This window comes from Myotis yumanensis, unplaced genomic scaffold, assembly GCF_028538775.1.
Source record: "Myotis yumanensis isolate MYYU_CA2020_CCGP unplaced genomic scaffold, mMyoYum1.0.hap1 SCAF_19, whole genome shotgun sequence".
Lineage (NCBI taxonomy): Eukaryota > Metazoa > Chordata > Mammalia > Chiroptera > Vespertilionidae > Myotis > Myotis yumanensis.
In genome coordinates, this window is record NW_027223770.1 from 10,870,616 (window position 1) to 10,889,002 (window position 18,387).

General features: G+C 45.5%; 2 protein-coding genes across 4 annotated transcripts in view; one reads left to right on the plus strand and one right to left on the minus strand.

Annotated features, from left to right (window-relative positions):
• Positions 1-18,387, minus strand: part of IFT81 (intraflagellar transport 81) — a 192,661-nt gene that overhangs the window by 156,888 nt on the left and 17,386 nt on the right. The window lies entirely within an intron of this gene.
• The window catches only part of LOC138997934 (P2X purinoceptor 7-like), a 54,449-nt gene that overhangs the window by 22,533 nt on the left and 13,529 nt on the right, over positions 1-18,387 (plus strand). For 2 of the 3 annotated variants that reach the window (XM_070399896.1, XM_070399899.1), the window contains 7 exons: positions 2,900-3,062; positions 4,164-4,232; positions 7,240-7,312; positions 8,850-8,952; positions 15,996-16,076; positions 16,657-16,786; positions 18,090-18,226. In XM_070399896.1, coding sequence (XP_070255997.1) covers positions 2,900-3,062; positions 4,164-4,232; positions 7,240-7,312; positions 8,850-8,952; positions 15,996-16,076; positions 16,657-16,786; positions 18,090-18,226 — 756 coding nt within the window. The remainder of the gene's footprint in view (positions 1-2,899; positions 3,063-4,163; positions 4,233-7,239; positions 7,313-8,849; positions 8,953-15,995; positions 16,077-16,656; positions 16,787-18,089; positions 18,227-18,387) is intronic. The other variant, XM_070399898.1, reaches the window with a different exon arrangement.

An 18,387-nucleotide genomic window follows, 5' to 3' on the forward strand; every position in this document is an offset into this window, starting at 1 on the left:
ACATCCATGAGAGAGAAACATCCATCAGCTGCCTCCTGCACACCCCCTACTGGGTATGTGCCCTTGACCGGAATTGAACCTGGGACTCTTCAGTCCACAGGCCAACCCTCTAGCCCAGCCTGGGGCAAACTACGGCCCACAGGCCAGATTCGGCCCGTTCGAAATGAATAAAACTAAAAAAAAAAAAGACCGTACCCTTTTATGTAATGATGTTTACTTTGAATTTATATTAGTTCACACAAACACTCCATCCATGCTTTTGTTCCAGCCCTCTGGTCCAGTTTAAGAACCCATTGTGGCCCTCGAGTCAAAAAGTTTGCCGACCCCTGCTCTAGCCACTGAGCCAAACTGGTCAGGGCAACATTGTTATCTTCATATTGATACAATTAGCTCGCCATCATTCTCACTGCTGTAGAGCAGGAGTGGGGAACCTTTTTTTCTGCCCAGGACCATTTAGATATTTATAGCATCATTCGAGGACCATACAAAATTATTAACTTAAAAATTAGCCTGCTATATATATTTGGTCAAACATTTAAGTAATTCATTTTTAATGCCCTGAAAGGGCCAGACCAAATGATTTATTGGGCCTTATACAGCCCTCGGCCGACATTCCCCACCCCTGCTTAGAGCATCCCATTGTGTGAATCCAACAATTTATTTACCTATTCAATGTTCAAGGACATTTAGGTTATCTCTGGTTTTCCCTCATACAAAGAATGCTGCCATAAACATTCTGTACAGTCCTCCTTAGGCACATGTACCAGTATGAGGGTGTCTCCAGGGCATACACCCGCGAATGGAACTGCTGGGTCATGGGGAATGCACGTCTTCAGGTGGACTTCATATTGGCAAATACACATTATCTTTTCATGCAATTCCCAGGGGTTTTCAAACCTGACTGTGTATTAAAATCAGCAGGGCGACTTTTTTTTTTTTTTAACTTTTAAAAATTTATTTATTTATTTATTTCAGAGCAGTAGGGGGGAGGAGAGGGAGATAAAAACATGAGTGATAAGAGAGAATCATTGATAGGCTGCCTCCTGCCCGTCCCCTACTGGGGATTGAGCCGCAACCCAGGCATGTGCCCTTGGCTGGAATCAAACCCGGGACCCTTCAGTCCTCAGACCGGCGCTCTATCCACTGAGCCAAGCCTGCCAGGGCGACTTTTAAAAGGTATATAGGCACCTGGATAACTCTCCAGATTTATAGAATCATCGTTTCCAGGGCTGGCCCTGGGAGCTACAATTTTGAAAGCTCCCTGGTTGAGAACAGCTGGGACCATGACTTGGCCCACTCTGTCTTGGCTTCCAAGGTCAGCACCAAGTGGGCAGCTGTTGGCTTAGACTTCCCAATATCCTTCAGATATTAGGGGCTGGGCAGAAGGAAGAGATCAAATAAACACATGCTGAATGAATAAAGAAAGCATTTAGGACAGTGATGGCGAACTATGACACGCGTGTCAGAGGTGACACACGAACTCATTTTTTTGGTTGATTTTTCTTTATTAAATGGCATTTCAATATATAAAATAAATATCAAAAATATAAATCATTGTTTTACTATGGTTGCAAATATCAAAAAATTTCTATATGTGACACAGCACCAGAGTTAAGTTAGGGTTTTTCAAAATGCTGACACGCCGAGCTCAAAAGGTTCGCCATCACTGATTTAGGATAAACTCTTAATTATTTTGGGCAATGGGAGGCAGGGAAAACATGTGGAAATGAAATCTACCATTTTTAATAATCAATTCCACTTCCCCTCTTTAGTTCCCCCACCACAGTAATTTACATTCATGTTCTAAATAAGGTATTAACAGCTAATGAACTGACCTGAAAGGCAGGAAACTGGAGGCAGAGCTACATAAGGCATGAACAAGAATAGCACCTGGTTAAAAGGTCTGGCTCTGGACTACATGGTAGACCAGTCAAGAACCTCAGTTCTGCCACTGCCTATCTGTGGGCAAGATCCTTCACCTCTCTGAGCCCATTCTCTCACCTATAGAAGACGATGATGACGATACTATCTCCTATTGGTGTGAGGATGAAAGGAAATGATGTGTGTAGAGCTCTCGGCACGTCTGAAATGCTGAACAAAGGGTAGCGCGTATTATCAATATTATTTATACAACAGGTGTGTCTTTCTAGAAAACAGGTGGCTGACCTGCTGGACATACCCTTAGATAGGTTCCGATGGGTTTCTGAGCCCCAGAACAAAGCTGGTGGATTAATGCCAGGTGAACTCTGGTATTTGAGAAGCTGTCCTGTAAATTAGGGTCTATCTGTATTAGGCAATATTAGAGGTTGACACTGGGGCGATAGTTTCCATGTAGCCAGCGCTCACTGTGTGGAATTTGCATACATAATTCATCAACAACCCCACTGTTAGGGTCGCTGAAGGAGGAGTGCATGAGGCCAAAAGGGGTAACAATTATGAATTTATTAGGTCACCTGGAAACCAGATGGCTGAGCCCCAAAATGGTGCCAGCACCCAGGGGTGGGGAGTCAAAGATTTTAAAGGACTGTAGGCTTTTTCAGCAGTGAATTCTTTGGGCAGGACTGGATCCTGGGCAAGTCTGGAGGGGAAAGTTACTGGTCTTAGCAAATGGAATGTGGTCTAAGCAAAAAGGAATGTTGATTGTGAAATGATCTAAAGGTCAGTTTCCCAGGGGAGGGAACATCCATTCGATTATTGTATCAGATCTAGCACTTACGAGGTAGGTATAACCATTCTTCCCATCTTATACATGAGGAAAATGAGTTGCAGACAAGGCAAGTTGCTGGCCCAAAGTTCCCTAGCAAAGCTCGGATTGGAATGGAGGCAGCTTCCATCCAAAACCACGGCATTGGGCCTCCCTCGAGAAAACCACTAATGCTTTTCTGTGTCTGCCACTCAGCTTTGCTCTGTTGTGTGACAAGCGGTACCAGCGGAAAGAGCCTCTGACCAGCTCTGTGCACACCAAGGTGAAAGGCATAGCGGAGGTGAGAGAGGAGATTCTGGAGAATGGAGAGGAGGTGCACAGAGTCTTCGACACGGCAGATTACACCTTCCCCGTGCAGGTGAGCACTGCTCAGCATCCTCCCAGGACGCATCCCTGCTCACTGTCACCAGGGCCTTGTACCCTTCTCCCTGGCCCCAGCCCTGGGACCTAGAGCCTTACTCCAGAAAAATACTGGCCCTATTTAAAAAGCTCTGTGAAAATACCAACAGAGAAAACCTAAAAATTGCAAAACTGGGTCAGATCTAACAGCTCAAAGGAGATGAATCTTTGCTTTATCAAGTGCTCCAGGGCTTCTCAAAATAGCTGTGTGTCCGGGTGCATTTAAAACATGACTGGATTCACTCACACTTTGAGTTGCACACCGCTTTTTAGGAGCAGGGCCAAGGAGTCAGCAAGGGCTGCCTAGATTCAGACCGACAAATAACTTACCGCCTGGAGAGGACCAGCCCTTCTGTATTGTTTGTGTGGCACTTTGTCAACAAACTGTCTCCAGGAAAACACTCTTGGTGTTTAAGGAAGGATACAAAGGACAATGAAAGTAAGGGTGTGGATCACACAGAAAGGGCATCTGGCTGCCTAAATTCGCAAGAAGAGAAAATGAAATTAGAATTGTCAAAATGAAGAAGTAGAAGGTGACTCGAGAACATGTGGGAGGCCGGAGAGACAAAAGGGCCTCTGGGAGCTGGACAGCTTTGTAAAACCATAAAAACTAAGCTGTTATCTGTTTGTTGCTAACAGCGGGTCATTAAATTCTCCTGCTATTTCCCAGGTGGTGGGGTGTCCTATTGCCCTTTTATTAAAGTCCTAGATAATCTGAACAGCACTCTGCTGAAGCCAACAAACACCCCCAGTTCTGCCTCCCCCAGGTCTCCTGAGTTTCAACTTAACGGGTTTTTACTGGGAAGCTGGAATGGAAAAGGAATCCTCAATCAGTTTCCATGTGCTTCTGCTCTCTCTCAGCTCAGCAGGGCGGCTCATCCAGTTTTGATATTAAGTCCTCCGTGTAGTCCCAAGTTTGCTCCCAGATCCTGATTTCCAGACTGAAGTTTAGCAGAGTGGAAGGGTTCGCCCCCAGGCACTTAGCAAGCTGGATGATTAAGATTAAATAGTTCTGTTCTCAAAGGCTTTGCATTGAACTTCTCTCCTTTTTTCTCCGCAGGGGAACTCCTTCTTTGTGATGACAAACTTTCTCAAGACAAAGGGCCAGGTGCAGGGGCTTTGTCCAGAGGTAAGAAAGGGACCCAGAGCCCTAACCGGTTTGGCTCAGTGGATAGAGCGTCGGCCTGCGGACTCAAGGGTCCCAGGTTCGATTCCGGTCAAGGGCATGTACCTTGGTTGCGGGCACATCCCCAGTGGGGAGTGTGCAGGAGGCAGCTGAATCGATGTTTCTCTCTCATCGATGTTTCTAACTCTCTATCCCTCTCCCTTTCTCTCTGTAAAAAATCAATAAAATAAATTAAAAAAAAAAAAAAAAAGGGACCCAGAGCAGTTAGACTGGCGATAAGAGTTCTGGAGGAGACTCAGGCAAGAGAAAGGGCGGGAGAATGTGGGAATTGAGATCTGATATGTCTTCCAGCTCGCAAACATTACTGAGCCTCCTTTGTTGAGTGTGGGTCTGGGCTGCATCAGAAGACACTGCAGTTCTCTCTCTGGAGCTGCCCCATCTTTGCCTGTCCCCTGTCTCCAGCTCAGGTACTAGGCACCTATGCAGGCTAGAGGCCTGCTTCCTCCATGGCTCCCTCCCGCATGGCTCCTGACAACACTGATCTTTGGCATTTGTGCGGCATTTCATTTCAGTGGAGCCTCACAAATTTAGGAGGGTAACAGCATTCCCAGCCCCACTTTACAGGTCAGACGCAGATCAGACAGGTTAAGTTGCACAGCTTGCTGCAGGCAGAGCCCTGTTTAGAACGCAGGCATTCTCTTACCTGGCTTTTCCTACTACGAACAACTGCGAACTGTCTGTCTGGGAACATTGTCACACAGCTCTCATTTGCCTTCTCACTGCACTTCTTTTTGCTTGTTTATTATCACCCCACTTCCTAGCCTTTCAGTCTCTGCATCAGGTAAATGCTACCTGTCTCCCCACCACCACCACCCATGTAGTCTTTCCCAACTTGACTTTGCCCTCTCCAGACTCTTGACCTTCCCCTACCTCTTTCCAGAAAACTTTCTTCCCTATCAAAATGTATTTGTCCTGCCTTAGCCAGTTCAGCTTAGTGGACAGAGCGTCCCGGGTTCCATTCCGGTCAAGGGCATGTACCTCGGTTGCAGGCCTAGGCTCTGGTCGAGGAGCGAGCAGGAGGCAACCAATCGCTGTGTTTCTCTCACATCGATATTTCTCTGTCTTCCCCACTCTCTCTAAAAATCAATGAAAAAATATCCTCGGGTGAGGATTTAAAAAAAAGTAATTAAAAAAAGAAGTATTTCCTGATACATAGCTATATTCTATGCATTACATTTATAATTATTAAAAACCAAAGAAAAATTCTTATGCATTCTAAAAAAAATGTGTTTGTCCTACTCTGCCCCTTCCCAGTCCTGCCCTCTGTTCTTTAAGAGGATAACTAGATATTCTGGTAAGTTTATCTAGAGCGATGTGTTACAAGATATTACCTATTCCTGGCACCTTCCTGCCATTGCCCACTCAGGTAATGCCCGTGCTTTACCAGGAACCATCCCAGCACCGAGGGGTGCAGCATTGGGATGCTATCGAGCAGGTCTCCTGCCTGAGGGAGGACCAGCCTTGCCCGTGGGTCTTGCTTAACAGCCCACACAGGTGACAAGGTCTGAGTGTCTGAGAGCTCGGGGTAGATCTGCTCTCTCCTATGGCAGTCTTCGCTGTTGTGTCCACCTAACCCTGGAACCAGGCTAACATTCCCTTTGTCTGTGTCAATAATGCTCATTTCATCTTCACAGCAACCACTTCAGGCAGATCTGTTCACCCTCCTTTTACGGAGGAGGAAACTGAGGCCGAGAGAGGTGCAGGGACTTGACCAGTCATGCAGCTAGACAATGGCGCAGAGGTCCTGCTGAATCCCTGTAAAAGCCACGCACTGCACAGGAGATAGATAATGAGCAGCAGCTATTTTCTTAGCGGCTGTGTCACATCCTGGTCTCCCTAAGACTGGCCAGTGAACCTGCTCCCGAGGAAATGGGAAGTTGAATACAGAAGCCAAGTCATCGCGTTTCTCTTTTCCCTCCTCTGTCCTCCGCTATCAGTCCTGAGACCTCATTTTCTCAGGCCAGGAGACTGGGCCGGCTGGCGCCCCTTATTTCCATATCGGTTGCTGAGCCTTCAATGCCATTTGCTTCATTCAGTTCTGCAGCCACAGAGCCGCTTGGACCAGGCCTCTGGCTGCACACCGAGGGCTGTCCCTGCCAGTGGCCCCAGGCTGCCCTGACTTCCGAGTTTTCGATTTTTATTTATTTTTAGATTGTATTGAGATATAATTCATATACCACAAAACCCACCATTTTATTTTATTTTTTAAATATATTTTTATTGATTTCAGAGTAGAAGGGAGAGAGAGAGAGAGAAAAAACCCATTAATGATGAGAGAGACTCATTGATTGGCTGCCTCCTGCATGCCCTACACTGGGGATTGAGCCCATAACCCAGGCATGTGCCCTGACTGGTAATAGAATCATGACTTCCAGGTTCATAGGTCAATGCTCAACAACTGAACCATGCTGGCCAGGCAAAACTCCGACATTTTAAAGTGTACAATTCAGTGGTTTAGTACATTCACAACATTGTGCAACTATCACCATTTCAGAACATTTTCATCACCCTAAAAAGAAACCTCATATCCATTAGCAGTCTCTCCCCATTCCCACTTCCCTAGCCCCTGGCAACCACAGATCTGCTTTTTGTCTCTGAGGATTTGCCTATTCTGGATATTTTACATAAATGAATCCTACAATCTGTGGTCTTTTGTGTCTAACTTCTTTCACTTATCACACTGTTTTCAGGGTTTGCCAATGTTGTAGCATGAGCCAGTAGTACTTCATTCCTTTTCGTGGTTGAATAATATTCCACTGTATAAATGTACTATATTTTACCTGTCCACTCATTAGTTGATGAATATTTGGGTTGTTTCCACTTTTTTGGCTATTATGAATTGCTGTGTCCATCTGTGTACAAGTTTTTGTGTGGACACAGGACAGCTGCTCTTCCATATCTTAGGGGCACTCGATACTCACTCCTCGCTACCCTGTCCTTCTCTTGGCAGCACCCTACCCGCAGGACACTCTGTTCCTCTGACCGGGGCTGTAAAAAGGGATGGTTGGATCCGCAGAGCAAAGGTACGTTCTGTCTCTTTTTGGGACCATGGGGATGAATGGTCTGGCATGCTGGTGACATTCGCAGTGTCCTAAAGTTGAGATCTTTAATTCTGGCTCTCAGCTGCCTTCTTCCACCTTCAGCAGACCATGGGTGAGTCTGGCTGTGTCCTCAGAGGACCAGCTGCTGATGTGAATGTGACTTTAATTCCCCAGTGAGGAGGAGAGCTCCTAAAAACCTTGCAAAATTAGCACCTTCAGGGTTCTACCTGACGGAAAAATCAAATGACCTCTAGTATCATCAGAGTATACTAAACTTTCTGCCTTGAATTTCCATCAAGGTGGAGGAGCTTGAACTTGTACCCTTATGACACCTGGGGACCATACAAAAATTAACCTGCAGAATTTCCGTCTCCTGTTTTGTTTTTAATATATATTTTTTATTGATTTCAGAGAGGGAGAGTGAGATAGAAACATCAATGATGAGAGAAATCATTGATCGGCTGCCTCCTGCATGCCCCACACTGGGGATTGAACCCACAACTGGAGCATGTGCCCTGACCAGGAATCCAACAGTGACCTCCTGGTTCATAGGTCAATGCTCCATAGGTCAATGTTCAACCACTGAGCTATGCCGGCCAGGCTCCATGTTTCCTGTTTTAACATAAAGAGCACATGACAATAAAGTTACCACATAAAAGAATAAAAAGAAAAGAAAAGATATCGGTGGTTATAAAACACACACAAAGGGCCTATGAATGTTGCATTCTTATTCCATAATACATGTGTGTCTGAGTTGGTATAGAGATCATTTTAACATTACTTGCTATTTAACTTTGCCCTCGGGAATCTTTAACTGACCCTGATGCTCCAGGAAGCTGTGCCGTGTTTTTGTTGTTGTTTTATTGTTTTGTTTTGTTTTGAATCCTCACCTGAGGATATTTTTCCATTGATTTTTAGAAAGTGGAAGGGAGTAAGGGAGGGAGGGAGAGAGAAAGAAACATCAACATGAGAGAGACACATCAATCGGTTGCCTTCTGAACGCACCTGGACCAGGGCCAGGGATTAAACCTGCAACCCAGGTATATGCCCTTGACTGGGAATCGAACCCACAACCCTTCAGTGCACGGGCCGACGCTCTAACCTCTGAACACACTGACCAAGGCAAGATGTGCCATGTTTATTCTGCAATTCTGCACATCCCTGACACATGCTGTACACTCCTCGAGGGACTCAGATGCCCAATAAGAAGCCAAGTTCTAGTCCATTTTCCCAGTTCAGAGAATACACCCTGTCCAGCTCCCCTCTCAAGCATCTTTCTTTCAAAGAAGCCAAACAAGCCAACAGCATCCATGGTCTTCCTATGTTCTCTCTGATGATTTTTTAAAAAACGCCTACCATTTGATATGCTGCTTGGCCAGCTTAATAAGCTTGCGGTTCAGTTGGGGTTTCTTGAAAACTGAAACTGCTTGAGCTGAAAAGCATGGTCTCCTGCTTGGGTTGAGAGTTTCCTCCCATAGTTCTTTCACACGTGTGCTTCTGTGACCCCTTGACCCTGCAGGAATCCAGACCGGAAAGTGTATACCGTATAAACCACAGCCTCCGAAGAAGACCTGTGAAGTCTCTGCCTGGTGTCCCACTGAGGCAACAGAAGAGCCCCCCCAGTAAGTTGCAGGGTGGGGACTGATGTGTGGCCCTCGGTGAGGCCTTGCTAGGCGCTGATCTAGCTTCTCTTCTCAGGGCAGTCCCACAATATCCTGGGTCCTACTGGCTTGGGGACCCCGTGCCAGGCACACGGGTGGTCTCTGGGAGGGCCATGCTAGTTAAAATATTAAAATAATTCTGTACTGACTGATAAATAGCTACTTCCCTGAACACTCTGGGGTGCCCCTGCCTCCTTTCTGTGCCAGCATGTTCCAGGGCACCTCCAGCCCCTACTCCAGTTCTGACTTGTCAGTGTCCATACTCAGGGATTAAGGATGGGGAGGTGACAGGGAGGGAAGAAAGAACAAAAGGAAGGAAGGGGCAAGGAAGGAAAAAAAATGGAAGGGAAGAAGAGAAGGGAAGTTTTCTTAAATGATCACAGTGAAAGCCTGGCCAGCGTGGTTCAGTGCTTGAGGGTCGACCTATGAACCAGGAGGTCACAGTTCAATTCCTGATCAGGGCATATGTCCCAGTTGCAGGCTTGATCCCCAGTAGGGGGCATGCAGGAGACAGCTGATTAATGATTCTCTCTCATCATTGATGTTTCTCTCTCTCCTTCTCCCTTCCTCTCTGAGGTCAATAAAAATGTGTGTGTGTGTGTGTGTGTGTGTGTGTGTGTGTGTGTGTGTATATATATATATATATATTAAAATGATCACAGTGACAGATTTGGTGGTCGCTGTAGTGACTCTTCTCTTTAAAAAATGTTTTTATTGATTTTTTTTTTTTTTTTTTTTTAGGGAAAGGGAGAGATAGAAACATCCATGAGAAACATCACATTGATCGGCTGCCTCCTGCATGCCTACTACTGGGATTAAGCTCACAGGCATGTGACCTGACCCAGAATTGAACTGGTGACCTGTTGGTGCATGGCGCATGAGGTTGACGCTCAACCACTGAGCCACACCAGCAGGGCAGTGACTTTTCTTTAACACACAAGGACAGGTCCAGAGGCAAAACTTGATTTAAATCTCAGAAACCACAGGGACTGATGCATTTCAGCAGAGAATAGAGAGACCTAGATTCAAATCCTGACTCTAATACTTCTTTGCTGTGTGACCTTGGGCAAGTTGCTTAACCTCTCTGAACTTTAATTTTCTCATCTGTAAATTTTCTCAGTGGACTGATGTGAGAATTAAATGAGATACTTTATTATGATTGCAAAGTGAGCCCAGTGCCTGGCATATAGTAAGTGCTCAATAACATACACACACACACACACACACACACACACACACACGATCTGCCCATAGAAGTTTGGTGGTTCTAGACTAGCACTGTCCATGGAACTTTCCATAATGATGGAAATGTTCTCTTTCTGTGCTGTCTGATACAGTGGCCACATGTGGCTATTGAGCACTTGAAATGTGGCTACTACAACTGAGCCACTGAATTTGATTTAATTTAAATGTAATTAGTCACACTTGCCTAGGGGATGTTGGACTATCCTGGACAGCACAGCATTAGACAAATGTGACTCAGGGTCACACCACCAGAACCTGTGGGGCAAAGAGTTTCCCAAACTAACTTTTTAGAAGGTCCAGGAAAAGGTTCCCAATATTAGAGTAGGAAGCACTAGGCAGTGTCAGCCTGTCTTACCCTCAATCAGTTAATGGCACCACTCAGGTTCATTTCTAGGTCAAGGAAGATTCATTATCAAAGAAGGAACTGCTCAGGGACATTAGCCTACACCCAGGTCATCCCGGTTCAAGGCAAGGGGCCTCTTGGTTGTCTATGGTTTCAGTCCTGGCTCTGCCACCAACTCATTCACCAGATAAATACTGGTACTGTGCATCTCCAAGGTGCTTCTGCAATTCTACATGACCTTGGGCAAGCAAGTTCCTGAACTTGTTTCCTCATATGTCATATGAGCATGGGGTTCTAGAATTACTAAAATGATCCATGTAATCATTCATTCCTCCAACACATCTATGACCATGTAGTAGGTATTAGATATTTATTTCATGTGTAACTATATACAAAAGGCTGTGCTAAATTTTTTCCCAAAATATATTTTGTGGGGAGCCGGCACGGCCATGGCATACTCAGCCCCAGGGTGCTTTATGTGCCATGCCAGCTCAGCCTGGTTCAGTGACCCTGAGTGGGGGGGGATGAAGGATTGAGAAGAGACAGACAAGAGAATGAAAGCTGGGTCTCGGTGGGACGCTGCTCCCTGATGGGGAGACAGCGCCAGCGCACACAAGCCATGTCTTTATTTTATAGCAGATGCCACGAGGCAAAGTAGGGGAGTGATCACGTTGTTTACAGCATTCTCGTGAGTTTCGACCTCACTTAACTACATGCACCCGAACTCTATCACACGGCACATGGGGCTACGTGTTCGGACCATAGGTTCAAGCTTACAACCACAGCCGTTGGCTATGATTGTGCTGGGAGGGCCCTGCCCTTCCAGCTGGGACTTGCACGTGGTAATAAGAGGACCCTGTCCTTTCATTAGTCCGAGGCTTGAACCTAGCCAAGACACTGTACCCATAATATTTTTATTGATTTCAGAGAGGAAAGAGAGAGGGAGAGATAGAAACATCAATGATGAGAGAGAATCATTGATCAGCTGGCTCCTGCACACCCCACACTGGGGATTGAGCCCACAGTCTGGGAATCAAACCTTGACCTCCTGGTTCATAGGTCAACGCTCAACCACAGAGCCACACTGGCCAGGCGAGGCTGTACGAAATTTTATGTAAAATACAAAATGACCCAGATAAGGCTCTTGCAGTCTAATAAAAGAGATAGATATATGTGCAGAGTTGTAATTCAAGGTGGAAAACTGTAAATATCATGAGAGAGGAATAAAGGGCTTTGATCCTTAAAGTTTTAGGATCCTATAGTCCTCTGATTCTAATTAGAGTGTTGCCTAGGAAGCATGGGATCTAGAATGTTCTAAAGGCAAATGGTCCAGCACATAGCAGGCATTTGTCATAAATAAGATTTTCTTTTGTGCAACTGACAGATCTACAATTTAAATTGGCTTCAGAAAAAGAGTGTTACTTTTTGGCTTGTGTTTTTTGTTTTTTTTTTTCGTTTTTTTTTATTAAATTTTTATTGTTCAGATTATTACATTTGTTCCTCTTTTTCCCCCCCCATAACTCCCCTCCTTCCAGCTCCCACCCCACCCTCCGCCCTCACTCCCCACCCACTGTCCTCATCCATAGGTGCACGATTTTTTTCCAGTCTCTTCCCGCATCTCCCACACCCCTTTTCCCCCCAAGAATAGTCAGTCCATTCCCTTTCTATGTCCCTGATTCTATTATAATCACCAGTTCATTCTGTACATCAGGTTATTTATTCACTTGATTCTTAGATTCACTTGTTGATAGATGCATATTTGTTGTTCATAATTTGTATCTTTACCTTTTTCTTCTTCTTCTTCTTAAAGGATACCTTTCAGCATTTCATATAATACTGGTTTGGTGGTGATGAACTCCTTTAGCTTTTCCTTATCTGTGAAGCTCTTTATCTGACCTTCAATTCTGAATGATAGCTTTGCTGGATAAAGTACTTTTGGTTGTAGGTTCTTGCTATTCATCACTTTGAATATTTCTTGCCACTCCCTTCTGGCCTGCAAAGTTTCTGTTGAGAAATCAGCTGACAGTCGTATGGGTATTCCCTTGTAGGTAACTGAGTTTCTTTCTCTTGCTGCTTTTAAGATTCTCTCTTTGTCTTTTGCTCTTGGCATTTTAATTATGATGTGTCTTGGTGTGGTCCTCTTTGGATTCCTTTTGTTTGGGGTTCTCTGCGCTTCCTGGACCTGTAAGTCTATTTCTTTCACCAGGTAGGGGAAGTTTTCTGTCATTATTTCTTCAAATAGGTTTTCAATATCTTGCTCTCTCTCATCTTCTGGTACCCCTATAATTCTGATGTTGGTACGTTTGAAGCTGTCCCAGAGGCTCCTTACACTATCTTCGTATTTTTGGGTTCTTTTTTCATTTTGCTTTTCCGGTTGGGTGTTTTTTGCTTCTTCACATTTCAAATCTTTGACTTGATTCTTGCGCTCCTCTGGTCTGCTGTTGGGAGTCTGTATAATATTCTTTATTTTAGTCAATGTATGCTTACTTTCTAGATGGTCCTTTATCACACCATCGAGGGTCTCATTAGATTTCCTGTACATCTCATCAAGTTTATCGACAGACTCTAGAAGCCTCTTGAGAGACCTCAAAAGTGTGGTTCTGAACTCAATATCCTCCCTTGATAGTTTTGTCCTGTTTCTTTGTCTCCGCATTTTTTATGCTTTCTTGGTACACCCCCTAGTGGTCTTTGTGTGCAGTCTTGTTGTAGTTAAGCCTTGATTGTTGTAGTTAATACTAGAGGGATTTGGCCTCCAGGCCAACTGGCTGTGATAATCAGCTGTGTCTGCAGTGGAAGAACTTGTGTCCTCTAGGGAGGTGCTAATCTAGCCTTTGCCTGAGGCTATCCGGCAAATGCCTCTGTGCAGGGCTTGGGCGGGGCGGGTCCCACGGGATCAACAGGGTGGAGGAGGGAGCAGTTATAGCTGCTCTCAGTCCGTCCCCAGGGGCTCTGCCTCTCTGTCTCAGCAACCGCTGCAAACCTCAGAGGGACCGTAGCCAGACAGTCCTGCTTCTCCTGTTTGAGTCTGGGTCCTTAGAGACTCGCCCCGATCTGGAGCTCAGAGTCTGAGGCTCCCTCCAACCATGCCCTCAGCCACCAGCCCGCGCCGCACGCACTCCGCACCTTAGTATTTTACTTCAGCACTGTGCCTCCTCTGATTCTCGGTTCCTCCTAGTTGTAGAACTTCCACTCAGCCAGCCTTCCTGTGGTTCTGGATGATGTCCGTTCCGTCTTTTAGTTGTATTTTTGAAGTGGTTGTGCGAGGCAGCAAACTCCGGCGTTAACCTATGCCGCCATCTTGGTTTCTCCTGTGTTTTTGACTCCTGACAATGAGTTCAGAAGTGTGGCTTCAAGTAAAGCTTGTTCCAGGTTTCAAATGATGTCATTAAGATTCTCTCTCTTCCTCCCCTGAAATTATTCTTTCTTTAGCTCTCTTCATGCTGTGGTGTGGGGGAACTCAAGATTTTTACTGTCCTTACTACTAACAGTCCAAAAGAAAATTACTTCTCCCCCCACCTCACCCCCCAATAGTTCCTACAAAAGCCATGGAATGTTCTCATTGGCCCAAGTCACATGATAATCTGAATCTATCACTGTGGCCAAGGAGATTGGATTACACTGTTTGGCCAGCTCTGGGTCACTTGCACACTCCAGGAGCTGTAGCGATGAGCAGGACATGGACTCATTCCCACCCAACCCTCTGAGCTGAGAGTGGAAGAGACCTGGCTTCCCCAAAGGGAGAGAATTGAAGGGCTATTGACAGAGGGGGAATGGATGCTGAACAGGCAAAAATTAGACTGTTCTCTATAGCTATGTCCCAAATAAAGCCAAAGTTGGGCTCTGCAAGTCCTGGAATAAAAAGCAGATCGTTCTTGGTGCCCTCTTCCAATTCTCTCCACCCTTTCCTGGTACTACCCTCAATATATATATATATACTAGAGGCCCAGTGCATGACATTCATGCACTGGGGGGGGGGAGGGGGGGTGTCCCCTCAGCCGGGCCTGCGCCCTCTCGCAGTCCAGGTCCTCAGGGATGTCCGCCTGCCGGTTTAGACCTGCTCCACGAAGATATCCCCCAAGGGGTCCTTAGGGCTGCTGTGGAGATGAGAGAGGTTCCTGCCACCGCCACTGCACTCACCAGCTGTGAGCCTGGCTTCTGGCTGAGTGGTGCTCCCCCTGTGGGAGCACACTGACCACCAGGGAGCAGCTCCTGCATTGAGCGTTTGCCCCCTCATGGTCAGTGTTCGTCATAGCGACTGGTCATTCTGCCATTTGGTCGATTTGCATATTAGCCTTTTATTATATAGGATATCTTCCACCTACTCAGGCCTGCCAGGTAACAGCGTACCAGCTGTACTTTTTTTTTTTTAATCCTCACCCGAGGATATTTTTCCATTGATTTTTAGAGAGAGTGGAAGAGAAAGGGAAAGACAGAGAAATATCAATGTGAGAGAAACACATTGATTGGTTGCCTCCCGCACACACCCTGACCAGGGCCCGGGCAGAGGAGGAGCCTGCAACCGAGGCATGGTGCCCTTGACCGGAATCGAACTCGGAACCCTTTGGTCTGCAGGCTGATGCTCTATCCACTGAGCCAAACCAGCTAGGGCTCAGCTGCACCTTTTTAATCCACAGCTAGTTCTCTCCATCTTTAAGAGATTGTTAACTGCATAAGTACAAAAACCTTAACATCTTGTTCATCACTACATCCCCAACACCCAGTCTCATGCTCAGTCCAATTATTATTTGTCGAATAAATAGATAGAAGGATGGTGGGTAGACCTTCCTGCAGTCTAGAATTTGGGCTCCTCTAACTCATAGAGAATTCCATGTTACATAGGCCTCTAGGAGAATGACTGACAGAATCAACTATGTGTGTGGCGCTGTGCTGAAGGATGGGGAAGTCAAGATAAGAAAATTATGGTCCCAGCCCTCCAGGAACACCAGCCTTTGGGGAAATATATAAGGGGGGTATGATGGAGTTGGCTTGTACCGCCTCTGAGCCAATTATGTGCATCCCTTCCCAACTCAAGTTCAAAGATGTCCCACTGGTAGCCTGAAATCAGACATGGTGGGAGTATTTATACCACAATGATCAGTAAATGCTACACATCAGAGCTTTTTTTTTTTCTTTCCCTGAAGAGCGTGTTGATTTATCAGCACACCACGGCACATACCTAAACATACAATTATATCAGGCTGTGAGAACTGCCATGGGGTCTCTTCTCCCAACAAGAAGGGAGAAATTCTTACTGGAGAAGCTGGAGACTTTTAGAACGTTTTGCCAACTAGATTGCATTTCTCTTCACTCATTGCAATGACCCAAGCAAGGGACCGGAAGCCGCTGGTCCCACTGACCCACTTCCTCCCTCCGTCCCTGTAGTCATTGATCTCCATTGTGCATGTCTCTCACTCAGGCCTGCGCTCTTGAACAGTGCTGAAAACTTCACTGTGCTCATCAAGAATAATATCGACTTCCCTGGCCACAATTACACCACGTAAGTGACCAGAGTGTCTGACCATATTGTTATCTACTGCTGTGTAACAAATTACCCGAAGAGCTAGAAGCTTAAAACAACAAACATCTATTATCTTCCACAGTTTCTGTAGACCAGGAATCTGGGAAAGATTTGCCTGGGTGGTTCTGACTCAGGGCCTCTCAGGTTGCAGCTGAGCTCTCAATGAGGCTGGAGTCACTCTAGGCTTGACTAGGGCTGGAGAATCCAAGCTCACTTATGTGGGCCTCTCCCTGGCACTGCCTGAGAGCTCTTAGGACACAGCCGCTGGCTTCCCCCGCAGCAAATGATCCAAGAGAGACAGAGGGCAAGCAAGCAAGACAGTAACCAAGATGGAAGTCGCAGTCTTTTATAACCTAACCTTGGAAGTGACACACCATCACTTCTGCCATGTGCTACTGGTCACAGACCAATCCTGCTACTATGTGGAAGGGAATACACGAGGGTATAAATACACAGAGGTGGGGACCACTGGGGGCCCTCATGGAGCCCAGTCACCACACTGGCTCATTCCTATGCAAATGTTCAATGGAAGTGTTTGTTTGCTTTTCATTATGTGCAGGGGAAACATCTTGCCAGATTTAAACATCACTTGCACCTATCACAAGACTCAGAATCCACAGTGTCCTATTTTCCGACTAGGAGATATCTTCCAAGAAACAGGATATAATTTTTCAGAAGTGGCAATTAAGGTTGGTGGTGCCTTCGTACCATGAGGTTTGTGGGGGAAGTTGTGTCAGGGGAATGGAAGATGTCAAATGGCCAAGGGGCTGAGCCACTGGGTCTTAATAATATGGTTCCCTTTATTGAGCATTTAGTAAATCCATCCATGATGCCAAGTACTTTCACAACAATCCCAGGCGTGAGATACTTGGTACATTAATTTCCTGAGGCTGGTATAATAAGTGACCACAACTTGGTGGCTTAAAATAAATGATTTATTTATTTATTTATTTATTTATTTATTTATTTATTTGAGAGAGAGAGAGATTTGCTGTTCCATTTATTTATGCATTCATTGGTTGATTTTTGTATGTGCCCTTGCCATCTTTTTAATTGTCTGTTTTGATTATAGCTATGCCAGTGGGGTGAAGTATCTCATTGTGCTTTTGATTTGCATTTCCCTAGTGACTAGAGATATTGAACATGTTACATATCCTTATTAAGCATTTGCATACCTTCTTTGTAGAAATGTCTACTCAAATTGTGGTGTATTGGGGCAACACTCTAACCAACTGAGCCACCCAAGCAGGGCAACACACATTTTTTTTTTCACACTTCTGGAGATCAGAAGTCCAAAGTCAGTTTTACTGAGCTGAAATCAGGTTAGCAACAGGGTGAGGCTCCCACCAAAGGCGCCAGCAGGAGAATCAATTTTGTCACCTTTTCCACCTCCAGAGCTAAATTCCTTGCATTTCCTGGCTCTTTGGATGATGAATGACAAAAACATTAGATAGTCACTATAATATGTAGAGTGCGTGGTTTAGTGCCAGGCAATAAATAACAATTGTGATTATTCTGTATTATTTTTCCTTTCTCCAAGTCAGAGGCTGCCAATTCCACATCGCTTTATCCCTAGCTTCTAGAATACTGTCTCAAAACGCCATATTTCATGATTCAAAGACATTTTTTCACATTCTGATAGTTCTGAAATCAGGAAGTGATTTCAACTGACGGAGTCTCACATTTTAATTGACAGCATTTTCTTCTTAGAGGAACATAAAAAAATTATGTCTTACAAGAATAGTGTCTAAGATTCAGTGAAGTAAGATTCAATGAAATATGATAGTCAGTGCTCAAAATACGTTTGTAGAAAGGAAGAGATTCCTTAGATGTTCAGAGGAGAAAAAGGTCACCTTGAATTGAGGAGGATGGAGTGGCTGAAGAAGCATGTAAGTCCTTTCCTTCAGTGATCATCGCTATGCAGGGAGATGTCTGGTAGCTGCACCCCACGCCCAGCAGGACTTAGAGATAGCTTCTTGTTGTCTTCCTCAGGGGGGAATCATGGGCATTGAGATCAACTGGGACTGCAACCTGGACAGTTGGTTCCATCACTGCCGTCCAAAATACAGTTTCCGACGCCTTGATGACAAGACAACCAATGAGTCCTTGTACCCTGGCTACAACTTCAGGTAACAGTGCTTGAGGTCAGACTGGCCACCTTTGGCTCCCCAGAGGCCTGCCAGATACAGATCTGGTCCTGGTACCTCTAGGGGACTCATGGCTTCAGTCCCAATTTATCTTTAGCACCTAGAAAATGCCGTTCTTTGTTTTGAGCTCAGCAATATATTTA